The sequence below is a fragment of the Crocodylus porosus genome, unplaced genomic scaffold (genome assembly GCF_001723895.1).
Source record: "Crocodylus porosus isolate Cpor-Errol unplaced genomic scaffold, CroPor_comp1, whole genome shotgun sequence".
In the NCBI taxonomy this organism is placed as follows: domain Eukaryota; kingdom Metazoa; phylum Chordata; order Crocodylia; family Crocodylidae; genus Crocodylus; species Crocodylus porosus.
Window position 1 is genome coordinate 34080615 of NW_017728910.1, and position 27594 is coordinate 34108208.

Sequence of the window (27594 nt, forward strand, 5' to 3'; positions counted from 1 at the left end):
AATTAAGAATTAGTCTTGTACAGGGTTCAGACAGCAAATGTATTTTTGGGCATAATTTTGCTGGTGTAGTTTTTCAGCAAGATGGGAAGTTTGGGGAAAATTTGGTCCATGGCTTCTTTTTTTCAAAATTACATTTAGTTGGTGTATAAATTCTGTCATCTCACATTTGCAAGATTAGTACATTTTAATAACATAATATTTTTGTATCCAGATATTTTTATACAAACCTGAAATTTATTTGTAATTTGGTATACAGTGGGTAGCAAACTGTTTTTCTGGGGAGAGAAATGTGTGAATTTAACTATTAAGGAAAGAGAGGAGGGGAGTCTCAGTGGTAGGATGAATAGAAGAGAAGTTGTATAATGCGCTGCAGTGGGAAGTGCAGTTTGTCCTATGTGTGAAATGGACATTTCAAACTTCAATATCAAATTACAGAAACTTTTCTTCATGAGTGATGGTTCCATAATTACAAAGATACTCATAATCAGGGATCCTGGTTTTCTCTGAAGGGAAAAAGGTGCAAGGGTGCACTGTTTTCTCTGAAGGGTGGTGCAAGGTACACTGTGGCTAGTTGTCCTCAGAGAATGCCTACACCACTTGTACCTTGCCGCACAGCAAAGCACCCTGGGGGCAGTAGGGGTATTTAAGATTTGGGTTTACTTTTTATTTAACCAAAAATTGGGGACTTTTTTTAAATCAGAGAAAACTGGGATCCCTACTCATAGTGTATTCTGAAAATAAGTATATTGAAAATAATTTAATTTAACTTATTACTACAGCAAAAGTTCTGTTAACCCGCATGTTATAAGCTGGCACACTGGCTTGTAAGATAAAGTGAAACTGGAGGTGCCCACTGTGGCACTTTAAGTTTTTCTGAGACCCCATGGCCTGGGGTCATAACAGGTTGTGTGGGGGCTGGCTCCCTGTCCCGCGGGGCCTGCACTGCCCACCGTGGGAGGGGCAGTGATGTGGCGGGAGGGGTGGCGATGCTGTAGGAGGAGCGGCAGCCCAGGCCACTCAGTTAAGTGGCATATTTTGTTATCCGGCATCCCCCATTCCTGGTGGATGTCAGATAACAGAACTTTTACTGTATTTGCCCTTTAAAAAAAAAATTACACTCTTGTCCTAATTTGGGGGAAAGCAGTGCTTGAGCAATACTTGGCTTGCTTTCTAAGAAACGCACTGTCCTTGAGATGCGTCTCTCCTGTCTTCCTCTGAAAAGATAAAGGGGGAGAACTTACAAAACTTTTCATGAGGAGTGTGTAGCTATGGACCCTGCAAAGACTTGTGCATTTGATTAGTTTTACATATATGGGTACTTTTATTGACTTGTAGAAATGTTCATGTAAACATGTAATGCACAGGTGTAAATGCTGTTATAAAATGTGTGAGGGTCATTATAGGAGAGGTCCTAAGTCATGAAACATTGAAACACAGCTTATTTAGAATTCACTTGAGGCTGCTTTTATCTCTTCTTGAGCATGCAGTTTACTGGGTTTGTCTGGCTATACAGAAAGGCTGGGCCCACTAAATTAGAACTTTAGCAAATCATTTTTAATTAGAGAAAACAGTCTGTCTTGTGTGTTTGTGGGAGATGTGGGAACAGCTTCTGGGATTTATTGAAAGCATTTGCTGCAAGAAGTAACAAAACAACATATCAAGAAAAGAGAGAAGCTGAAGTGAAAGTTCACAACTGTTTCAGCTATTTCTCTGTATGCTTATAGTGTTAATTTCATGGTAGGTGAAACAGTAATGAGAATATTGAACACGGTGGACTTTTGCTTTCCCAGGGACAGCTAACGGCAGCGCAAGGTGCACCATTACTAGTTGTCCCCAGAGAATGTCTATGCCACTTGTGCTCTGGCATGTGGCAAGTTACCCTGGGGGCAGTAGGGGAGGCTGGGGCCAGCACCTGGCTGACCCCAGTAGCTTTACCTGGGGTCTTGGGAGTCTCCCAGGTCTTTCATAGCAATGATTCTGCTGGAGGAGCCTGGCTGGCAGCTGCAGTGTGGCTCTGGGTGGCCCAGTTCTGCTTTTGAGCGGTGTGTGCTGCCCATGTGTGCACTGTTCTGTTTTTTTTTTCTCCATGGTTTTTTTTTTTTTTTTTTACTCCTGGATATCCAGGGGTCAAAAAAATGCTCTTGCACTGCGGAGGACACCTGGATGTCTGGTATCTGGTGCTGCAGACATGTTGCACCATAGACATGCTGGATTATTCGAGTTTGGTGGAGCATGGAAATAAACATGCTCCAGCAGACTTTGGTGTCATGTGTATTAGTGTCCCTGTGCTGAAAAATGGCAGCAGCACACTTTCAACTAAAGCTTATTTGATGAGCTTTAGATCAAAGATCCTAGCTGCCATTTTTTTCAGTATGGAAGGTACTGATAAATGTGATGCTTGGGCACTTTTAATTAAAAATGGTCACTAGCTAAAGCACCTCCTGGAGCACAGTAGGTATAAAAAAGCCCAGGGGGTCTCTGCTGTTCTGAGATGTCCAAGGAATGAAAGAAGCTAAAAGTCTGACAGGAGGTCAGTAAGAATGTAAATGGGTGGAAATTAGAAAAATAATAGGTAGAGAAGAGAGAGGAGAGGGTGAATGAGGGGGAAATAAAGCCAAAAGTAAGCAAGGGAGAATCCTGTAGTTAAGTTCTCTAAGGTAGAAGGGAGGCAGTTTGTGAAAAAATAAATAACTGGAAATTAACAAGACAAAGCATAGAGGAGGGGAGGGGTTGAATGGGGTGGGTGGGAAGTATAAATGGTAAGGTCAGGCAGGTACCTGGTGAATCAGATGTCAGGCAGGCTGTAATGTGTCATAAACCCAATATCTATATTGAGTCCATGATTTTTTTTGTATCTAGTAGATTTGTGAATTGAAGTTCATAGGCTCATCTATGAAAGGTGTTTTGTAAGTTCCATTTGAGGATTAGAACTGAGAGATCAGAGAGGTAGTGATTGTCTTGTGAGAAGTTTGCATCCACAGGTCATTGGATATTTTGTCTTTGGATTTTCATTGTGGTGTGCAGAATATACGTGGGGAATACATGTGTTCCAAGGAACTGGGATCATGGTATAATTGAGTACCAGTGAGTTGGAAACTTGATCTAGACTCTGCAGAGGTCTATAAAAAGATTTCCACTGATTTCAGTGGGCTTTAGCCAAGGCTCTAGATGCTAAGAGCATTACTCTCATCTAGCTAAGTATGTTTGTCAAGTTAAAGCAAGTTTAAACCTTTTCTCTAGTGTAGTCCAGTCCAAGTTTTGGGACCTCATCTGTATCACTCAGTTTATATTTTGCTTATGAACATCAGCTCCTGTCCCTTGGTTTGCTCTTTTTATTACTTTAACTATCAAGTATAGCCCAAATGCCTTTGGGCGTGCTACAGCTAGTAATTATGCCTGATTGTAAGTGTTGCCAGGATAGAGCTGTTTGTCACCTAGTATGCAATTGTGTGGTTTTAACAGGCCAGGAAATATCTACAATAGATATAAAATACCTTAAGAAAATTTTGCTATCTTACTCCTAAGTAGAAGAGGGAGTTATTACACTGGAACAACATGTTTGTTATTTATTACATTGGACTTTCCTATCTCTGACAATTTGGCTTGTGCCTAGAAAAGGTACTGAGCTATGGTCTTCTACCTGGCAAGGGATAAAAATGTAATACCCATTTAGACATGTTTCTTTCATAAGCAGAGCAGACTAAATAGATGGAAGAGAGTCAACAATGTGTAGTGTTTGTTTGCATTTAAAATACATTTCTCCAGCAGGACAGTTGGTGTTTTGTTCTCAAGATTACTGCAATTTGAAATCTAATAAAATTTGGAAACAAAGTCCAGTAATATAACCCCAGTTATAATGTAGCATGGTGTATGAATGTTGCCCTGTGATTATATTTCTAATGTCAACTTAGACATGCATTTTAATGTTCAGTTATGTTTAGCTGATTGTACAGTGTGACGAAAAAATACAGTTGGTTCTAAAACTATGAAAAGTTATTGTAGAGTAGTGGCTCCCAACCCTTTTAAAGACTTGAGGCACCCCTTCAAACACTTTCTGAATTAGTGGCACCTCATTTCAAAAACATTTACGTTATTGCCCTTGCACAAACGTGCATAGTTCTCTTCCTTTGTATGTGCACATACACATTGTCACAGGGCACTGAAGTGCCTGCTCCTTTAAGAGTAGAAACTGCCTAGGTAGAGGGCCCTAGGAGCCAGGCAGAAACCCCACAAATGTAGGTTACTATAGCAGGAGGCTAGTAAGGGAATTAGCCTGCATCTGCACCCAGTCAGCTGACCGGAAGAAGGCAGGGCGCTGTGTACATATAAACTCCAGTCCAGAGGCCAGCGGGGGTTAGTTTTCTGGCAGCAGCCAGGGGAAGGAGCCTGCAGAGAAAAATTGCCCAGAGATGCTGTGGCTGCCTGATATGCTGCATTTAGGGCTAATGGGGCTCCAGGAGCAAACCAGGTACCCTGGCCTACAAGGCACTTAAGGTTGGTGGGGGGCGGGGTTGACTTTTTAAAAGGAACAGAGCACAACCTGAACTAGTTGTATTATGTTATAGCCCAGGGGGCCATATTTTGGTTGCTGTTTATAAACCAGTGGACCAGACTGAGGCTATTGGGGAGGAGGAGGCCTCATTGGGGACACAGTACTGTGTGGAGAGCCCAGTGCTAGTGTGGGCGCAGAGACAGGGCTGTGGAGAGGCTGAGCTACATCAAGGCCTCAGAGGGACAATGTTTAAATACCATCTGTGAGGCTTGGGGTGTGGTAAAGGGGTGGTTTTGGAGCCACGCATCTAGCCCATCAGGCTGAGGGTGTCTCATGAGGCATCCATGTTGAGCGGGACCCAAAAGGGGTGCAAGAACCCACAGGGTTCAGTGTGGTCCATCAGGACTGTATCCAAACACAAACTCGAGGGCAGCCTCCCAATTTATTATAATTACCAGGAAGACATGGCAGGTGAGGAAAAGGGTGGCCATTGGGCAAAATTGGCACGGTCATGGAGCCCTAGGGGTATCACTGCCATCCCTGGGGACCGCATCCCTTGACAAAGTGGTGCATTAGCTGGGAAATCAGGCCATGCGCGGGAAAGAAACCCCTGTCCCTGAGAAGAGCAATGAACCTTTGGACTAGGTTATAGACCAAGAGAAATTTTATAGTAAGGCAGCAGCACCACAGCTTTGGAGGAAGAGCTGAAGAAGGGAAATACCACTGCCAGAGACCATACCGGGGGAAGCCTTTAGGTCCTGGCCAGAAAAGAAGTAAGGCCAGGAGTTAGTTATAGCTGAGGGAGAGACCATGGAAGGTCTGAAACAAGAGAACTTCACCTGGCTATTGTGGATGGATGAGTTAGAGGAAAAAGCAGCCTGGTTAGAATGGGAGTTAGGAATGGTGAAATCCCAGAAGGAGCAAACTGAGGCAGAGGTCGCTGCTTTACAGCTGTGGGTACAGTCTGGCAAGAAAGAAGGAGGGTCTGAAGAAATTAGCTGTGAAGGCTGAGAGGACTCGAGCACTTTCGTTATAAGTTACAATGCAAAAAAGGGTAGTTGGGTAAGGTTTTCAAGAAAAAGGCTTCATGCCTTATCAAGATTCAAATCCTGATTGAGATCACAAGTGAAAATGAGTTTGCTAATCTTTTTAGTTCCTACTGGGTAATAACATTTTAGAGTAATTTGTTATGAAATATGATGCATCTGTTCCAGAAAAGGCCAGTACAAAAATAGTAGGGGAGGTGCAGAGCAAAAGAGAAGTACATTCCAGAGCAGCTGCCTGCATTATTCTTGTCTTTGGACAGGATAATTAGGCCCCTGGCACATGTTCATTTAATGGGGTAATGCTGATCCCAGCAATCACATCTCTTGCCATGCCATATATGCCTAACAGGAAGTGCAATTTTGTGATGGGGGATAATATTGCAATCAAGCCATTGCTTCTTGCCACTGCAGGGGGATCTTGGGTTTATGATGTGCTAGGGATTAACTAGTAAGTTGACCTGGGGCTGACAGTTGTCCAATTGTTGGGTCCTACCGTAGGACCTCACTGGGTCTCCAACTGGTTCTGATGCAGTTCTGGAGCCAACAATCAGCTGTTTGTCGGCACCAGCCTTGGGACTCAAACTGGCCACTGTAGGGTTTGGGGCTGGTGTTGACAATCAGCTGACTGTTGGCCTCAGATCCAGACTGCATTAGGATCAGTTCAAGCTGGCAGCTCTGGCTGGTGCAGGAGATCAGAGGCTTCTGGTGAGGGGAGCCAAATAGTTTCTTCTGCTGTGGACTTCAAACACCACCAGGAACCTCCAATTTCCTGCTTCCAGCAGATTATCCAGAGTTTCTGGGTGTGGGGCTTAAAGTTCTCAGCAGGGGAAGCCCTTCAGCACCCTTCTCCCCTGCTTACCTCAACTGATTGTCAGGCTCGCCACTTGTTAAATATAAGGTGCCATACATATCAAACATAAAAATGTTATACGTTATATATGGCATATTTTTATGGCTCGTTTCGCCATTTTATGGAGCCTGAAATTGGGTGTATTTATAGCACCCTTGCCATTTATGCCACAATTAACATGTTAATTGCTGCATAAATATAACGTGTAGAGGGGGCTTTAGTCTCTCACTTTTGTGAATACTTCATTAAACTACATTCTACCTAAAACATTGATCTGTAAGACAAGACACTTTTCAGGTTCTTTACTTCACTGTTGCATAAGTTGGGTCAGTAGCGCTGGCCAGATCTGGGTTCAGATATAGCCTGATTAGCTGGATCAGTGGTTCTCAACCCTTTTAGACTCAAGGCATCCCTGAATAGATCTCAGGTACCTCTCAGAAAATGCTAGTTCTTAGTGTTCACTTGCTTTTTGACTGCAAAAAATAATAGAGTAATGTTTCTGCTGCAAATTGCTCAGAAGGACTACAGCAAGGCTGAATGTTTTTAACACCTTGGATTGTTTTTATTTTGAAATTTCTGGATTTATCTTCTGAATCTTATTTGAACCCCTAACAGTATTAATGTTGTGTGGTACCAGGTGGTATGATACCTTGGTAGAGGCTTATTGAGCTTAGATAGTTTATAAGAAATGTAGTGACTATTCCTATTTTATTTGATCTTCTCCCCACTTTTTTTTTTTTTTAGGTTAGCTGGTTGAAAACAGCTTTAACTTTAAATTCTATGCAAACTTAACTGACTTGCTTTTTAATGCATTTATTTTGTTTGATTCGTTAGGCAAGTGTCGGTACTTTAATTTGAAACTGTTTTATATTTGAACAAGGAGGAGCTGTAGTCAGAAGAGTTGTGTGCTATTTCCCTCCATCTGCCCCTCAGAAGCATGTATCTTGGAAGTCCTATGTTTCCTTTACCCAAACTTTGGGTCCCTACACCTAACCTTATACCAAACATAGCAGTAGAAAATACTGTAGGAAAAGTTTGTGGGGAGGGATTGAGACATAATATACATACTTCCCATCTTCAAAAGCAAGGAAATGCAGACTTCAGTCACCTAACAGCATATATGCTCTCTCTTTTCCTTCACTTAGAGGTATGCTATTGTAATACATCACAGCTCATATACTGCGTACTATAACCATAGTACCTGCAGTCCATAGGAAAGTCACTAGAGTTGACAGAAAATGCTGCAATCCAAGCCTCTAACAATTTCCACTGTGACTTCATATACAAGATGAACAAGAAAGGTGACATAAGGGAATGCTGAAGAACTCCACTTACGAGAGCTGGAGAGTAAGCAGTTGCCCATTTAGCAAATCCAATCTCAACTCTTAGACGAGGAAGAACCAGAACCACCAGTGATCAGTCCTGGCTGGCCCACCACAAATTGGGCAACAGCATCTGATAATTATTGGTATTAAAGACAGCTAAAATAATCTGTATGGATAGATAATAGGGGTGTGTGAACTGGGCCCTATTTGATTTGGATTCGGCCCAAATCGGGGACAGTGATTTGATTCATTGATTCGGATCTGTCCCTTATTCAATTCGGCCGAATCCAAATCTGAAGATTTGATGCCTACTTGGAGAATCAGCAATTCGGACATAGACACAACTTTAAAAGTTTTTTCTACATACCCTGAGGTAGCAGGTGCAGCTTGTGATTGCTGCTATGCTGGGACAGGTGGAGTGTCCCAAAGGAGTGCGGTGGAGCCCTCCATGTGGTTGGCGGTGAACCTGGAAGTGGACCCGAAGTGCTTCTGATCCACTTCCGGGTCTGCTGGGAAGCACACTGGATCCCTCCCCCCTCAGGCTGGGCAGTCAGCTGCAGGGGAGCCTGGGTGCTCCCCCCCAGACCCAGGAGGCACCAGTCACCGAGCTGAAAGGGTGCGGGGGGGGGCCCATGCGCTCCCTGGAGGACCAGGAAGTGGACCGGAAGTGCTCCTGGTCCACTTCTTGGTTTGCTGCCGAGCAAGGTGGGGGGTCCCCAGCATCACAGCATTCATGAGCCACCTGCTACCTGGAGGTATTTAGTGAAAAACATTTAAAGCTGTGTCTATGTCCAAATATCTGATTCTTTCCAAATCTCTCCAAATTGATTCGGAGGGTTCTGATTTGATTCAGATTCAGCTGCCGAATCTCTGCCGAATTGAATTGGGGACCGAAGCTTTGCACAGCCCTAATAGATAATTGACTATCTATCCCCAGAGCTATACTGAGGAAAACAATAATGTCTCTTTGTGAGGTCAGGCCTAAACCAAGGGTCAAGAAAATTAGGATCTTCTAGATAGCTATATAATTTCTTACCCAAAACAGAGAGTATTTGAGATCAAGCCTGGTGCCAAAAATTGGTGTCACCAGCACTGTGTTGTATCTAGAAATTGTTTCATCTGAGAGCTCCATAGTCTGCAAAACACACCATGAGTCAAAGCATATTGGTTATGGGGCATACCTGTAAGTTACCTTGCTAAGTGGTAATTAAATTCTTTCTTTGGGAGTCTTACAGAAAATCTTGTGGGTGGAACATTTGGGTAATATGGGATCAAAGAAAACAGACACTTATTTGTGAAGTGTGTTGAGTAAATAGAAAAAAATGATTTTGTTGAAAAATGCAACTATTGACTTCTTAAAAGGAAAATAAAATAGTATATGGTTTATAAAAAAGAAGAAACAAATAAAAGGATGATAGAGTATTTCTTATGTAGGTTAGTTAATATTTAGGGGGAAAATGCATGTAAATATAAAGTTAAGCAGTAGAGAATTTAAAAGGTATTTTTTTCTAACATGAACAGTAGTGGAGTTCTTTAATGTTTATCTTCTGGGTTGGGGTATTGGTGTTCTTGGATAATTTTTTCTCTGGGTAAATACTTCAAAATATTAATGTTATATTATGCATGGCATGAGTTATGTTGTATTCTTCATTTATATTAAGGTTTTTAGATTTTTTTTTTGTTTTGGATGCCATTAATCTTGCAGTGCACATGCTTCAAGGACATATGTCTCCAGGTGGACGTTAGGGAGATGTTACTAATTCTAGCAAATGTTTCATGCTGACTCACTTTTTAATATGTTAGAGTACTCTTATATAAAGTACTTGCAAGTACAGTTGCTTGATGATGCACTTTTCTATCCTTGCAATACAAAGGTAGTTCTTTGTACATAATAGTTCAGCCATAGACTTCCTCCTTCCATTTCTTTGTGCTCGTTATCTCTGCATTGCATCTCTTGTTGCTGAAAGACATGATTAAAAACAGTTTCTTAATCTTGTGATTAGTTTTTTATTTTAGAAAACAGGTTGATAAACCTGACTAATTTAATGTTTTCTTTCTTTCTTATGTTGCCATAACTTACTTTTATTTCTTTCAGTGAATATCTTAGCTTTTGTTTCTGTTTTAAAATAGATTAATTTTTACTCCTCTGTGGGTGCATCTGCACAAGACACTTTACTGCTAAGTAGTGTAGTTTACTGGGCAGTAAGCATTGCTAATCACAAGTAAATTTGCTACCTGCAAATGCAAATAAGAAATTTAGAAGCCTGACCTAAAGCAAATCCTGTGCCTCGTCAGCCAAACCCCAGGGGTGGGAGATTGCTTCCTGCCCCTGGGAGTTGCCTGCTGCCAGAGTGGCTGGCCTCTGCCACCAGAGCCCAGGCGGGAACTATGTCCCTCTGTCCTGGCAGCAAGGAGCTCCAAGCCCCCTGCTTCAAGATTGCAATCAGGGAGTGGGGGCTGGGACATCCTTATCTCCCAGCCTCTGCTTTGCCATCATGACTGGGGAGTGGAGGGCTGGGAGATCCTTATGTCCCAGTGCCAGCTCCACTGGCACAGGGCTGGTGCTGGGAGCTCCCTGATGGTTGGAGGTTGGGGAGCCTGTTTCCCCACCCAGCTCCATGGTTGCAGAGCTGAGCAGAGAGCAAGCTTTCCAGCCCCCACCCCACAATTGCAGAGCAGGGGCTGGGAACTGTCCTGTTCATGTGCAGATCCCAGGCCTGTGCCCCAACTCAGTGATTGAGGTGCAGGACTTGGAAAGAGCTGCAGGGGTGGGGCAGGTCCCAGCCCCCTGCTCTGATCCACCAGTGGGATATCTAGTAGCAAGCCCCTGGCTGGGTGAAGAATCCTTGCCCAGCTGAGGGCTTGCTGCTAGCTGCCCCACTGGTGGATTGGGGCAGGGGACTGTGACCTGCTCCTCCCCTTGCAGCTCTTTCCAAGCTCCCTGCCCCGATCAGGGAGACAAGGCTGCAAAGCTCTCTGCTGCCAGGGCAGGGGGAAATGGTCTCTGCCCCAGGGACAGGGACCAAAGTCCCACCCCTGACCAGGAAATAACTGTCTCCTGGCCCAATGCTCTTAGCCAGCCCCTGGACTAGCACTGAGGGGGAGCCTAGAGCTCTCCCTGGTGGTGGCAGAATCCCATTGCAGGGCCTTAGGAAGCAAGAGTATTTTATTGCCATTAGCAGCGTATCTTCTCCCGGTTTCTTACACTTCCCATTTTCAAAAAAGGGAGGAAGGAGGACCCAGGAAACTATAGGCCAGTTAGTCTTACATCAATCCTGGGCAAGCTTTTTGAGAGAATTATTCTGGTGCATGTCTGCGAGGGGCCAGCAGGGGAGAGTATGTTTAGGGGCAACCAACACGGGTTCATTAGAGGCAGGTCCTGTCAGACTAACCTGGTGGCCATCTATGACCAGGTCACAAAATCCTTGGATGCAGGTGTCGTGGTGGACATAGTCTTTCTGGACTTTCAGAAGGCCTTCAACACCTGTCTCTCACCCCATTCTCATTAAAAAAAAATAGGAGACTGGCATCGATACCTACACAATCAAATGGGTCACTAGTTGGCTGGAGGGCCACACCCGAGAGTGGTGGTGGATGGGTCTTATTCAGCCTGGAAGGATGTGTGCAGTGGGGTTCTGCAGTGCTCAGTCCTCGGGCCCGCACTGTTCAACATCTTCATCAGCGACTTGGACGAGGGGATAAAAAGCACCCTGTTCAAAATCACAGATGACACTAAGATGTGGGGAGAAGTGGGCACGCTAGAAGGGAGGAATAGGCTGCAATCAGACCTGGACAGGTTACAGAGGTGGGTGGTTGAGAACAGGATAGGTTTCAACACTGACAAGTGCAAGGTGCTGCACCTGGGAAGGAAGAACCAGCAGCATACCTACAGGCCGGGGAACTCCCTTCTCATCAGTGCAGAGGCAGAAAAGGATCTTGGAGTCATTATTGATGCCAAAATGAACATGGGCTGACAGTGTGGGGAAGCGGTCAGGAAGGCTAACCTTATCTTGTCATGCATCCACAGATGCATCTCAAGCAGGTCCAAGGAGGTGATCCTCCCCCTCTATGCAGCACTGGTCAGGCCACAGCTGGAGTACTGTGTCCAGTTCTGGGCGCTGCACTTCAGGAGGGATGTGGGCAACATGGAGAGGGTCCAGAGGAGGGGCCACTCGCATGATCGGGGACAGCAGGGCAGGCCCTATGAGGAGAGGCTATGGGACCTGAACCTGTAGAGAAGGCTGAGGGGGGATCTAGTGGCCATTTACAAACTAGTCAGGGGGGACCAGCAGGCATTGGGAGAGTCTCTGTTCCCCCGAGCACTACCAGAAGTGACTAGAAATAATGGTCACAAGCTGGCAGAGGGTAGATTCAGACTAGACATCAGGAGGCACTACGTCACCGTCAGGGCGGCTAGGATCTGGAACCAACTTCCAAGAGAAGTGGTGCTGGCTCCTACCCTGGGGGTTTTTAAAAGGGGGCTGGATGAACACCTTGCTGGGGTTGTTTGACCCCCGTACTCTTTCCTGCCATGGCAGGGGGTTGGACTTGGTGATCTGCTCAGGTCCCTTCTGACCCTACCAACTATGAAACTATGACAAACAAACAGATGTGCATTCCCCTTGCTGTGCCAAATATACCCAAAATGGTGGCAGTGAGAATAGGTAATATCATTTTGTGCTGCTTTTTTGCAGCAGATGTTTGCTTTGTGGCAGGAGTGTGCAGGCAGCCTGGAGCAGCCTGCACTCTCCAGCAGCCCTGGTCAGGTGCTCACAGGGCTTCAGGGGCCTGATCCTGTGTGCCCTAGGAACTGTGGGAGTGCCACCTGCATTTCTCATTTGCGGAGGCATGCCACTAAAAATCTCCCTGGGTGAACTCATTGTACTGCTGTGCCCCAACTTGGGGCATGCCTCTGCAAATGGGGAAACCTTGGATTCCCTGCTTTCACACCTGGGGCCAGGGATCCTGTGGACATGCCTCTGCAAGTGGAAAAACTCTTGTTTTCAGAGATGTACCCTGAGTGTTGTACCGGAGAACCTGATATGCCCAGAGTGCTGTCCCAGGGGTGGCAGTCCCATGTGGAACAACAGAGGATGTCTGTTTTTGCCAATGAAGCTGTTTAGTTTTGCTGGAGCACGTTCTGGCAAAACTGATCTACTTCATTTGGGGGTTTCTATTTATAGCCTTTATTTTGATCTAGTACTTCAGCCTCACAATTGGAATAGAAGACTTAAGTTAATTCTGACTTTAACTTTACTCCAATCTCCCACATGCCAGAAGGCAAACATGATACTTATGGGAAAAGGTTTCCTGGGGGTATCAGTTGTTATTTGTGCTCTGTTTTTTTTTTAGGCTTTCAGAGTTTTCTGACTCTCAGTATCTTTACATAAAGGGAACATTAAACTTGAAGGTTGTCTAGCCATAGGAAGCAGAATACTTAAGAACACAGAGGAAACAATCTATGCATTAGTGGGTTTTTTTCCTTCTTTTTAGCCATGGTCATTTTCATCCTTTTCATTGCTCATTATCTTCTATGAATTTTTTTAAGTTGAACTAATTAATAGGGAGTAAATGTTTAAGGCAGAGGAGGGAAATAGGGACAGATCAGGAAATTTCAACAGTTTAATCTGATTTGGCAGACAGGTTTACATTTCCATCTGCTTTTCTGTGAGTAGAGCACTGAAGATTTTTCCTGCCTTTGGCACTTTCTAGCCACAGGGGGGAAGGATTGTTATGTACATCATCTTCAGATATTGTGTAACCTGACCCAGTAAGATGCATATGATGTACCACAGCAGGAATTTAATGAAACCTTCCTCTGCAAGAAGCTTTCCACAAAGTGGACATAAAACTCAAATGCTCTTAAATTGCTATAGTTGTTTACTAGCATTCTCTTCTGCTTTTTTCAGAGTTTATTTTCCATATACTCTTCCAAACCCTAATGCTTTGCTAGACGAGATAAATACGCAGGGCAATTTTTTGTAATTTTTGTAAATGTTTGTCAGAAGATGCTGCTTCATCAGGTGACACAGATACAGGGTGTGCAGTTTGAATGTATCCCTGTAGTTCCATGGGGTCCAAAGGAGTTGGTATTACAGGATACATTGTACTGGTTTGCTATTTGTGATTGCAGTGCTTTTCTGTTTAAACAAACAGTTTGTCACTGTTTTATTTCATTGAAGCTATAATAGGAAACATTGCATTTTTTAAAAATTTGTAGCAGGCAAGAAATCAGTGATTTATAGCTAAGAAAATAAATTACTGGTATGTCAGTACACAAAAGCCAAGCATAGAGAAATCCGTACCTAAAACTGAGAGGCCGTAGATCGCGAGTCCTAGATTTTGTCACCTATTTCAAATGATTTCTGTGGAATTCTTCTGTGAGGATGTGGGGGAATCCCTTCAAACATTTCTAGGTGCTCCAGAGAAGTCTGGAGTATCTAGACAGTGGGGTTGGCCCTATGGATATGTCTACACTGCAGTGGCATTATGTCCTGGGATGCCTCCAAGCATGCTTTATTCACCCACTCCTACTTGCACACTCTAAGCCTGAAAGTTTGGTGCAGAGGGTGCTCTGGACTTGCCTCCTGGCATCACACTCAAGATTTCCAAGGTAATTAAATAAAACACCTGGCTATCTCATGCATCTGCTGATTTCTGCTCTTGCACAGTAGGATGGTTTGAAAGGGAACTTGAATCCTACATTGTGGACTTCTGGGAGGGGATGCTAATTTACACACATACGTGCATATCTTTTTTTCTTGCATTGTCATTGTAGGTTAGATGTTCAGCTGAATTCTTTGAGCCTCTTTGTCCTGACCTTGAATGCTGTCATTTTAGAAAAAAACAGTTTGCTATATATAGCTGAACTTTTCTCGCATGTCAAGAATTAAAGTGTTCCTCTGATACTGTTTAATCCACAATAAATGTAATTGTGTAAAGTAAATGTAATGTTAGTAAATTTGAAAAAATACAGTTGACTGGATTTTGGAATACCTGATAAAAAAGACTTGATATTGACTTGGATTTGTCCAGAGAATGTTCTCAAAATGTGGGATACTTGTTAGCTTATTCTTCCAGTATAAAGGGAAAAAAGTGAATGAAAATATTAAAAAATCAAATTTTATCATCTATAATATTAAAAAACAAACAAACTTTCAAAAATAAGTGTTTTATGTTTGCTGGTTTCCCAGATAGATTTATGCAGCCATGCTTTGATTTGTCAATTAAACAGAAAATTTCTTCAGGCATTTTTTGCTGCTTCACTAAAGTAAAGAAAATGTTCTATGCCCATTTATTACATTCACGGGCAGTTTCATTACTCTGCATATTCAAAACTCAGAAGTGGAATGGCAAGTTGGAAACCATCCAGTATGCTCTTGGTTAGCAGTATTTTAAAGTTAAGATTGATGTCCTGCATTATCAGACAGAGATTGCTGTTTTCTACTAGATTTATTGATTTATCGTTATTGATGGTGGAGGGGGATAACTAAAAGAAAATTTGCTTCTAGAAATATGTTGCTTATTTTGTAGTTTTGGTATGATGCAGTTCTGTCATTAGTCTTGTAAATATTGATTTTTTTTTTTAACTGCTTATGCAGCTTTTGCTGAATACTTCATAACCAGGGGTCCTGGTTTTCCCTGATTAAAAAAAAAAAAAAAATTCTAATTCTCTGATTAAAACCCCCAAAACCTGTGATTTAAAATGAAAGCCCACTATATATATATAAAAATAAAAAATAAAATGTAGGTAGCAGTTGAGCATAATGTTTTCTTAATATATTTACAATTTTAAAGCAGTTTGGAAGCCTACCAGTGCCTCAATCACTATAATAAAATAAATTCTAAATATCTAAAAATGTTGGCATTTGATTTTGGGTTTTTTTATCATGGAAAATAAGAGCTCTCCCGTGCCCCCTTAGCTCACAGAACACAGGTCCAGGCTCCTCACTCCCAAGCCATAGCACCTCAGCTCTGCTGGTTGCTCCTCACTCTCCCCACCACCTCACCCCAAAGCCCTGCGGGGGGCGGGGGGGCACAGCTGCTAGGGCTACAGGTCCAGGGACCTGGGTCTGCAGCCCCCTGCCCCTTGCAGAAGGCAGCAGCTGCTGCAGCAGAAATCCATAGGTTTCTCTGTTAAAATGAGAAATCCATTGTTTCCTTGGGTAATGGGGAAAATCCATGTTTTTCTCCAATTTCCATTGGAAACAGAGAATCTGGATCCCTCTCCATAATTCTGAAGTGGTCACCTTTATATATTAAATAAATTCTATGGTTATAGTGGATGTTGGGATGCTGTCAGCTTGTTTTGTTTCCCTGGTTCCTGAGGTCTGCTCTGAATTGGACCTGCTACCTATGATACCTTTCTTTGTGGTTTAGTAATTTCTCTGTTCATTTTTCTGTCTTAGACATGGGACTATCATCAAGGAATGCAGAGAGAGAGAGAGAGGTATAAAAGATGTCGGTGACATCTCTGTACCTTCTGCATATTTCTACCATGCTGTGGGCATAATCAGATGGCTAATTCTGGCAGGTTTCCCTTGCTTTTGTGACACTGGAGATGTGGAGTGGAATCGGACAAAGAATCTGATCTCAAATCTGTATCTTGGGAGAATGGTGGTAGAAAGCTTTTCTCAATATGGGTTTAGAGTGGCTGCATAAAATCTTTCAGATCAATGATATTATTATAGGAAGCATAAGTAAAGTTACACTTCTATTTTAAGTTGACTGACACTTTCCATTACAAAACTATGTTTTCAGTTGCATATGACTCTTCCAAATATAAGCCATTCAGCCTGAAATTGTTCATGCTGGCTATCAGCCATAGCCTGAAGGTTTTGCAAAGGTTTCAGTTTAAGTGGTTCACTTGTCTCCAAGAATGAGGCAATGGATATGTGTGTATTATTTTTTTTAAAAGCTCATACAGTATTATATTGAGAAGTGCCTATCCTTTTCATGCTTTGGACACTGACTTTCAGGGCAGCTAAACAGGTGCCCTGTTAGGAAGGAACCTGTGAAAATTTGCCCAGATTTGGGCAAGTTACAAGCCACATGTTTTGTCTGTGTTGAGGTTGATCTAGCCCTGCATCTCTGACTGTCCTGTACATTGCCATTCATCGCCACAGAGCAACTGAGTCAGCTATATCTCAGGGTCTCAGCAGGACTTTCCCTGCATTTGCTATGGCAGCTGCTTTTGTATCAAGGTTGGAGCTGAAAGCAGGGAGATTGACTCTCCCGGTGCTTTGAGTCTGCCTCATGCAGATGTTACAGGAGCAAAGAAGCTACCGGATTGGAACACATAATTGTGCAGAAGGGGGGGTGAGGACAGGAGCTGGATGTGGTAGTAGGTTAAAAGCAGGAATGAAGCATGTGGGAAGGAGGAAGTGGAGTGGGAAGATGGACAAAACCTAAGGTATACAGTGGATGATGCCTCTGAATCCTGCTGGGAAAAATGTTTCATAGTTTCTAGGGTCGGAAGAGACCTGAGTAGATCATCTAGTCTGACCTGCCCTGCCATGGCAGGAAGGAGTATTGGGTTCAAACGACCCCAGCAAAGTGTACCTCTAACCTCCTCTTAAAGACTCCCAGGGAAGGAGCCAGCAGCACTTCTCTTGGAAGTTGGTTCCAGATCCTAGCCGCCCTGACCGTGTCTTTATTCCCTTCTACTGGCATGCATATAGGAAATAACAGACTTCTACTTCTTTCAGTTACTCCGCTATCTCAAGTGGTAATTTGACTGTACTCTGGAGCTAAGGATCCCAGTCCTGTTGAGGGCCCAGTTTGATGAAATTCAGTGAATACACTGATTTTTTTTTTTTAAAGTGTTTTTTAAACCCAAGCTAGCATTTAAATTACATTTAAATCAAACAAAAAATCTCCCATGTTGAAAGAATATTTAGATTCCAAAGTTAACTACCCACAGTTAGGAATGCTAGATGTAAGATTTCCTGTGCAACCTTAACTAGCCCTTTTGTGCATATGTATTATGATGATCTTTAATTGCATCATGCTATTTGGGTTCTCTACCCCAAGGACCCATGCTTCACTCAATGTATTGAACTGACTGGTCTCTGGAAATGAATCAGGGTTGTCAGATTTTAGGTTTCTCAATTTGGGCAGCCTATTTAGTTGGCACTCAAAAAAACTGACATTGATTCATTCATGTTTTTATTAATGTATATAAAGAACTGAGTTGCTGTCATAAAAGCACAAGAGAAGAACCCTTGGGGCAATTAATAATTCTGTGTTCAGTTCAGGGTTGGAATACTGTATAGCGCAAAAACTCATGAAGTCATGTTTTGAATGATGGCATGAAACGATATTAAGTGTTTCCTATTCAGTTAGAACTGTTTGTGCACTGAACAAGGCAGGATGATGAGGAAGAAACTGTATGTGATCATGTAAATAAAGACTGTGTCTTAATGTTGATGCACTGGAGGGACCAAACTAAGGTTTCATGGACAGTTTTAGTTCTGACATTTGCTAGGGTTCGAGAACTTGTCTTTGCAACCCTACTACTCTTTTAAGAAAGATTTCTTAATGGTGGATATCTCCATGTGTACACACACCTGCTGCGTGAGCACCCAAGAGTGCCTAGCTGGACTTGTGGGTCAGTGCTGTGTTTTCATGACTTGATTCACTTTGATTTTTATCTGTGCATGTCCTGTAGAGGGAGATAAAGAGCATATACTTAAGCTTGAAGCATTTTATACCCCTCTTCTTCCACCTTCTTGTCTTCTTAAGGCCCCCTGTGACAGGAATATTGCTACTGGATCCTTCCTATTGGTGACTCCGCCCTCCTGTTATGGGCCAACCGCCTGCTTACTCACCTGCCATGCCTTGATATTGATTGATTGAAGTAATTAGTGGGAGGCTGCCCACTGTACTCACCCCAGTGCCAGGGGGCTCTATCTGTGGCTCCTTTTCCTCCCTACAGCGCAGTCCAAGCCTTGCAGATGGTACCAATATGGTTTTGACCTGGGCCCTGCTGTGATTTGGCCTTCTCTCTGTGGCTTCTCACTGCCCCCCCTTGCTCTGGGGCTTCTCGCTGCCCCCTCTTGCTCTGGGGCTGGGGTCATTGCACTTCAAAGCCTTTGCCCTCTCTGGTGCCAGGGTCCCCATGCTACCATGGAGCCTCTATGAGGCCTCCTCCAACCCCTAATAGCCTAACCCAGTCCTCCAGTCAAAACATCGAACACAGAAACATAAAGCCCCCGGGCTATAACATAAAAAGCTAAACCGTCCGGCCAAATAACATCCAATCCCTACTGGGAAATACTCCAACCCGTAGCAGCAATCAGGGGATGTTCATGCAGTTGGGCTTCTCCCCTCTGTCTGCACTGGCCAAGCTCCCCCTCCGTTGGCCATCAGAGGGGAACTGCCCTCTTGGCCTCACGCCTGGGGCTTAAGAAGAGCCAGGCCCTGCCTCTTCCTGTCAGCTGGCTCCTCAGTGGTTGTCCTAGCAACCAGCACCTGTGACTGGCTGCCCTGGTAACTGGCAGCTGAGCCTCCCCCTTCTTGCCACTAGGGGTCTCTCCCAAACTGTTTCTGCTCTCAGGGGCAGGGAACCGGAGTGCTCTGCGACACCCCCTCTACATGTTACAGGTATGGTACAATTAATTGGTTAATTGTGGAGTTACCTTAAGATCAGCTACATGTGCAAAGTAGCTATTGCACAATAAAAAGCTCAAACCAGCTGTAAAATAAGACCTCAAAAATATTTACTAACTTCACAGTACTCATCCTGCACAGTCTGCGGCAGCTCCCCTGCCCTGCTAGCCTGCCCCACACACCTGCTGGGAAGAGGCTTGAACTCCTAGGACACCATCACAGGGGCTGCTGCCATGTCAGGGTCCAGTCCCTCTTGTTGCTGCAGTGACAGGGGTGCGGACATGGCCAGAGGCTGGCTGGCATGGCTCTTTTAGGCGAAGGGGGCAAGGAGGAGGTTTATTTTCCTTCTCTCTCTGGCATCTGGAGAAGGAGGCAGAGAGGGGACTTATTTTGCCTCTTGCCCTGCACAGGGAGCAATCAGCAGAGGTTGGGGCTAGCAGACCCTGGCTGCGGTCCCCCGGGGCAGAGGAGAGAATAAGCCTCCTCCCTGCTCCCTTTGCCTCAGGGGTCCCTCCTGGCCAGCATCTGGCCATGCCCCTGCTTCTGCCACTGCAGCAGCGAGGGGGAGTGCCAAGCAGACTGTGGCTCAGGTCTGTGCCGGTGGGACAGGGAGGTCGGAGTTAAATCCCCTCCTTGGCTAGTTCACTTGAAGCCACTGCGGGGCTGCCCACTGCCCCGCCCCCCCCAACACAGCTTCCTTGCAGCTTGCTCCAGCACCCCCCCCCACCTCAGCTTCTGGCCTGAGCCATTGCAGGCATGTGCTGGCATTTCCAGAGTCAAAAGTGAATGTCTATTCACTTGCAAATTGATTCAATCTATGCAGGTTAGACTAACCTGGAAACATTGAATCAATTCAGGCTCCAGCTTTTGGAATGTCTGTTCATAACCTGATTGTTCATGGTGGTAGGCAACAGCTCTAAGAAGTGAGCCAGAAATTAGCTTTGTCTAACAGGATTGTACTAAGCTGGTTCTCAGCTGGAACATTTGCAGATGAGGCAGCAGCTCATTTACAGTCCTTCTTGAAGACTTCCCTTTTTGTCATTGTTAAAGCTCTCTCTAGGTTCTTTTGGCTGTCTTTATATAGAGCAAATGGAAAACCCCAAAGAGATAATGAACAGAATGTGCATTAAATGACAAGTTGGTGCCACCACAGAGAATGCTGGTTGGAAGGCTGGTTAAAATATGATGAACTATAGCAGCATACAATGCTGCAAACACACTACAGTCAAATCTTAAAAGATATAAGATGCACTGACTGTTACACAGAATGTAGTTTACATATCTGAATGTAATTTTTGCATAGGCCTTTTATTTGTAATCTAGATATATGAATATCCTTTCTGTCCTGGGAAGCTAGCTGCAACATCAAGGGCACCTTGCTGTGCATCTGTCTTAAGACTTTATACTGAAAAAATATTGAAAATTACATCTGTGCAGGCATATGCAATTCTAATTGGACTGAAATAAATCTTGTGATTTTTAGCTATGCTTTGTCAGCTAGGTTCTGCAAGTGCTGACTGTACCAATATATACAATGAGTATATTATGAAACCTGACAGTCAGATGATCGCTAATAGATGCAGAAACAGCCAAAAAAACAAATCACATTACATTCATTTTTTCTCTCGCTCAACTTTAACAGGATTAATGGAATTTTACAACAGACTGGGTAGTTGTCATTCTCTTTCCATTTTGTATCATGCAACAGTTTCAGATAGTATTGTGAACTTTAAAGTTTTTTAAACATAAAAACTAACAGGTTACTTTAATTAATATTGATACCATTCAACTCTCATTTTTGAGGTTATAGATTTTATTTTATTTATTCTTTGTTAGCTTTCCAAAAATGTTTCGAAGATGACCTTAAACTCTGCTAGCTGCTTATTGTGAATTTTAATTTATTCCCCCTTGGGAAAGTTTTTTCTCCAGAGAGCTACTATTATTATACCAGAGTTGAAAGGTAGTGGGACATCACAGTAGTTGCAACCAGCACAAATAAAACAAGTTCACAAGTTCATGCCTTTACCTGTGTTTTTTGCAATTGCAAAATAAACTTTTTCTGCTTGACAGAAAGCATATACACAATGTAGGCCTTACTAACCCAAAGTTAAGTGCAACTGTCTTGGGAGAGATGCAGATACCTTGATTCTTACTTTGTCTGTTTTATTTCTATTAAGTCTCCTGGAAAAAAAGTAGTATTGTGGAATTATTAAACTACAAACAAGGCAAACTAGGGAGTGTTCTGGTAATTTCCCAGCCTAGCTGGTCTATGGTTTGCCATCTTTTTTTTTTTTTTAAAGATGGGCATTATATTTCTTCTCCAGTCCTTTTGGAGCTCACCTTTCACACAAGAGTTTGCAAATATTGCCTGTAGCACTAACATTTCTTTACCTAGTTCTTTCAGTTGCCTTTATGGGGCAACTTCGATCAGGCCCCACTGACTTTAATTAAAATTTTCCATGAGTTCCTTAGTGGGCACTGACCTAGATTCTTTTCCCTTCTTTGCTTACTTTAATTTTCTACTCATCTGGTTACAGTTAGTATGTGTGTGTGTGTTTTTGTGGGAAGACTGATGCAAAGTAGGCTTTATCTTTTATGCATCTTCCATTAATATCTCCCCTTTTCTGCCGAGTCCTAGAACACTAGAACCTTGTGACTTTAGACCTTTAAGTAGTTTGAAATCTGCCCTTTTGAAATCCACTGTCCTTGTTAGTTTACTGCTTTTTATGTCATGATCAGTTTCAAACTTCTGACAATCTTCATGCTCCAAACCAGTTCCTCCTCTTGGTCAGCACCAGGTCCCCATGTAGATTAGTCTCCTGCTTTTTATTCAGTGTTCTGAGACAAAAAATTGTCCTCTATATGTCATGAACTTTCTGGAAAATTTAAAGTTTGAAAGATTTTCTTCCCCCTGTTAACTCATCTATTTTAAATGTTCTTTTGACCTGCTTGAAGTATACCTCATCCACCACTACTTCTTAATTTTATACCTCCATTGTAACATCACCCTGTTTTGTTTCTTTCTTAATTTTTGCTTGCATATACTTAATTGACCTGGAGAAAGGAGGGGGAGACTTCGTATTTGCTTTGGGGACTTAAAAGAAAATTTCCTTGGCTGCTTTTCTTGTGGCATGGTCAACTGAAAGGGAAGGGCATCAGTACCACTGCACCCCCTGGATATGCCTCTGTCCATATGGTTATCGGGTCCAGTCCCCCTGCACTAGGCAGGAAAACACAACTGGGGTCAAGTGACCCCAGTGAGTTGACTGTCCAGTCTCCCTTTGAAGATCTCCAGGGTAGGTGACTGCACTACCACTGGAGGGAGTTTATTTCACAGTCCGGGCACCCTGACTGTTAAGGAGTTTTTTCTGGAATTGAGGCTGAAGTGACCTTCCAGGAGTTTGTATCCATTGCTTCTGATCTTCCCCAGGGGTGCTCTGGTGAACAGCTGTTCACCCAGTTCTTGATGTACTCCCCTGATGTAGTGGTAAGCCACTATCAAGTCCCGTCTCAGCCTTCTTTTCTGTAGGCTGAAGAGGCCCAAGTCTCTTAGCCTTTTATTGTATGGCTTATCTTACAAGTCCCTGAATATATGGGTGGCTCTTCTCTGGACCCGCTCAAGTTTTTCCATGTCCTTCTTGAAGTGCAGTGCCCAGAACTGGATGCAGTACTCCAGCTGTGGTCTCACCGGTACGGAGTATCACTTCCTTAATTTTGCATGAGATGCAATGGTTAATGCATGCTAGCATGTTGTTTGCCCTGCTGGCCACAGCATCGCAGTGCTGGCTCATGTTCATGTGATGGTTGATCACTACCCCTAGGTCCCTTTCGGCTGTGGTGCAAGTCAAATTGTCGCCACCAAGCCTATAGGTATGTTGGGGATTATTTGCCCCCAGATGGAGCACCTTATACTTCTGAGTGTTGAACTTCATCTGGTTCTGGTCTGCCCCGCTCTCCAGCCTGTCCAGGTCTGCCTGTATCTGCAACCTATCTTTTGGCATGACCACGCTTCCCCATTGTGATCATTTTGTGATGTTCTGGTTTTGTTTTTACACATAGATCTATTAAATCTGCATGCTGGGAGAACTGCAACCATTTAAAAGAAAAAGATTAGCATTCAAAACAATTTTGAGAAATTGGAGTAATGGTCTGAAATAAATAGGATGCAGTTTGATAAGGATACAAGGTTGTACTTCTGATGAAATTATATTTTATAGGTACTTTTTATAGTATAATACAGTATTCTATATTTGTATTTTCCCCTTCACTGTGTTTGGTATTCTATCTATTGTATGTGCCATTGCATTTCACCTTTTATATTTTATGTTTTCAACCTTGTAACAAATGTATTTTATTTTTAGAAGTAAGTTGTACTTTGTAACAATAATAGAAAGGGTGGGAATCAAACTACTGTCTCTCTGCATCAGGCTGATCTCTGTATGAAAAGGAATGAGTAAGTGATTGTGTAACAACAGTAGCTAGGTACAATAACGAGTTAATGAGGAAGGATTAACACCTAAGAAACCAAAGATTACAAGAGGAAAGGATCAATACTGAGCTGGGAGCTCCCTGAAACTTCATTGTTAAAGGAACAGAAGCCCTGGTTCGAGTTGAACAGCACCAGAGACTGGCTATTGGGACTGAATACCTCCCAATCAGCTGCTTTCAATGCCAAAGACTAAAATAATCAAAATCATCAATGGACACTTGGAACTTCATGTACCAATGGACATGACCCCAGGGGCTGACAGCTGACTGCCCAGGGGACATCCCACGAGGGTCAGGGACCCCTGGATTGGGCAAATCTGAAAATGGGAGAGCACGGAAGTCTGCCAGAGGAGGATAAGAGGCAGTGAAGAGTTACCCTTGGTGGCACCCTTTTGACCTGATCAGCACTCTACCTATCCAGCCAGAAGAACCAGCAGGTGACTCCCTTCTGGAAAAAAACACTGATTGGAGGAAACCTCAACTGGCCATCGTCCAGTGCTTAGGATAGATATACGCAACACTGGTGCTCTATTGCAGCAGCCATGTATGTGTGTATGTGCATGCATGTGGGCTTTTGAGATGGGACCCTTCATAATTTGAAGGTTTGCATTTATGGTTTTTGACCATCAATTTTGCACATAATGTCTAATAAACCAGAATTTTAAGGATCCTTGGAGTTGGTCATTTGTAGCCAACATGCTAGGATTCATAAGATAAACCCATAAATTTCAAACAGGAATCCTTGTGTTAAAAACATCCTTATCTGTTATGTTCTTCCTGAGTTCTTAGCAACATAAAAATTGTACTGTTATTTTCTGTAAACAGAAACCAAGTGAAAATAAGAGCTGACATTTTCTAAGAGGTGCCTTGAAACTATTCAGGAGTGCCTTAAGTCTAAAAAGTTTGAGAACTACTGTTATATACTGATGGGTCTAACTTTGACAATCAGTGAAGATGTAATTATAACAGAGTAGCTGTATTGGTAACTAAGGCAATGGATACAATTATAATAAAACAGTGTACAAAAATGCTTTGGATTTGATACTGGTTCCATTGTTTACTATTTTTTCTTCTATTTTCACCTAATGCATGATTTTTACGTGTAACAATATTAGATATTTTTGGCTTATGGAACACTTATTTCCCCTATGAAGTTGAGAAATTACAGAGATATACTTCTGTATGTTACCTTTTAATAATGTGGAACATTTTATGGTCCAGATATGGCACATATTTGGAAAAATACAAATGAGGTAAGATGTTAGGCAAGCCTAAATTAGGGTGTTAGTGCTAGTGACAGAGTATGATAGCGACAGTAATAGAAAGTTTAGACAGGTCTCATTCATTGTATTATTAAATATTTATTTCATTTTCTGTAACGTTTTGCACACTGCTTTGAAAGATCATTTCAAGGGGTGTGGTTGCTTTTGAAAGATGAAAGTGTAGTGCTGCAAGCATAGAAGTTACTTAGCCCAACTTTAAGAGGTTGCAGCAGTTGTTCAAAATATAAAACAAAGATACTGTATAAAAAAAATAGTTGGAGAAAGTAAGAACTAGGGTTAAAACAAATTCTTAATAATATTTCAGAGCCTCAGGTAGTATAAATTGTCCTAGCTTTTGAAATGTCAGTGGTGTTACACAGTTAGGGATTTTGCGGTATGCCTTTTTGTACAATTCAGTTGCTATATTTCTTGAAATTGTCTGATATTTCCAAATAGGGACTGAAATGTTTTCAAGAGTAGGTACCATAGAGGTGATTGATAGAAAACAGGACAAAAAGGTATGTTTAAAGGATGGTGAGACGTTGTATGAAGAGAAGAAAGATGTTTCAGGTGCAGAGAGCAATGAGAGTACCAAGATAAGATGAGGCTCTTCTCCTGAGCCAAAGGGTAAGGCAGAAGAGTAGGCAAAAGTGCCAGTGGTGAGGTGAGGAACAATGGGTAATTAGAAACAATGTATTTTACAAAGTGTACATTGAAAGAACACTAGAGCAGGGGTGATATAACCTCCCCCTGGCATGGCCAGATCTGGGCCGAGCCATACCCCCTTTCCTCTGTGTGGCCTGGCTGCAACTGGACTGTGCCCCCTTCTTACCATGGGGCTGGACCACCCTCCCATGCCCCCTTCTCCTTCCCTTCTCCCCTCCCCTCCATGGGGCTGGGCCATGCCCCCTTCCCTCTGCTGTAGTAGGTTGGGGCAGAGCCAAGCCACCTCCTGCTGTGGGGCTGGATCAGGTCTGGGCCAAGCCCCTTTCTGCCATGGGGCTGGATTGAGGATGAGGTGCCCCCTTCTTTGTGGCCAGATGGAGCCCCCCTGGGTGGCTGTATCTGGCCCAAGGAGGGATTGGGCACTGCACAGCCATCTTGCTGGTCAAAAACTGTTGAGTACCACTGCACTAGGGAATTGAGGACTTTAAGATGGGTAGTTCTAGATTTTAAGAGAATTAGCAGGTACTGTTTTCAATTTGTCCAAGCATGTACTTTCTTTTTTTAAATGTTATGTAGCATGAGCCACGTTGCTGATGCTAGTTTAGTAGCAGTTACATTTACTCTGAGATGTGTTAAGCTTTAACCACCAGAGCAGCGTATACTGCTGTAGGTGGAACGCCATGACTTGCATTCTAATAAGCCATCTGCTTCTTGCCAGGCAGACAGCTATGCTCTTACAACTTAACAGTTTTTCTGGTAGGAACAGGTTAATGTTGCCCAGAGCAGTTCTGTGACAGCTGATGGAGCAATAATGTTATCCAGACTCGGAGCTGTAGTCTGGGTTTGGGAAATATTTTTAAATGGCCTTTGCATTTAAAAAATTTGTTTCTTTTTTCTTATCTTTGTCCATCTGTTTCCCTTTGTATTGGTCTCTTCATTTTATTCACCTTTTATTCCCAGGGTGGGGGAGGTTCTGAAGGGAAGTAATTAATTTATATAAAACAAGAACTGTATTTCTCTATGGGCCACCTATTTAAAATCAATCTTTTGAGATTCAGAATGCACAGTAAACCGGGACTGTCCTGATGTGAGGTCCACTAGGTGGATTGGAAGGATACTGTGGGTGCATCTACACATGCGCTTTATTGTGGAGTTGCCCAGTTAACTCTGCAGTAAAGTATCACTGTCTCCACATGAGCTGGTATTAGGGCGGAGTAAACTAATTAACTCTGCCATAGGATATTACTGTTGGGGACATTACTGTCTTACGGTGGAGTAACTTACTGAACTGAAACACATGTGCAGATGCTGACCGGGTGCATTAATTGCACCCGGTCAGCCCAGCCCACTGGGGGTCTGTGCCACCCAGCTCAAATTACTGCTTACCTGGGTGCACATATAGATGCTGCACTCGGGAGCAGTTGACTCCAGTGTGAACAGCTCTGGAGTTTATTTCTTCACATTAATTGTATGTCTAGATGCAACCTGTTTGTAGTAGAATAGTCTCCCAATGTCTTCTGTGCAGAGCTGATTGACATGCATAAAGATATCTAATTAACTAATCCCTATTTAAAATGGAAAGAAAGAAACCTAAAGCTTAATGTCTTGTTCTGTATTCAAACGGTTAGTTGCTTTCTTAAAGGGAAAAAAAAAGGATAACCTTTAAGTCATGTGGATATCAATAGACTTTCTCCTAAACTCAGTCCCTATTTTTTGCTATTTAGAAACATATGCTTGTATACATAATTAGCTAATCATATAGTTTAATATGCATGTATACAGATGATAAAGTTCTATACTTTATTTTGTTAGGAAATGGTCAGATTTTTTTTATTTATATATATTTCATAGTTTC

General features: G+C 43.0%; 1 protein-coding gene across 1 annotated transcript in view; it reads left to right on the plus strand.

Annotated features, from left to right (window-relative positions):
• Positions 1–5302: 5302 nt before the first annotated feature.
• The window catches only part of DNER (delta/notch like EGF repeat containing), a 242759-nt gene continuing 220467 nt past the window's right edge, over positions 5303–27594 (plus strand). The window contains exon 1 of the mRNA XM_019532557.1: positions 5303–5449. Within this exon, the coding sequence (XP_019388102.1) occupies positions 5303–5449 (147 nt within the window). The remainder of the gene's footprint in view (positions 5450–27594) is intronic.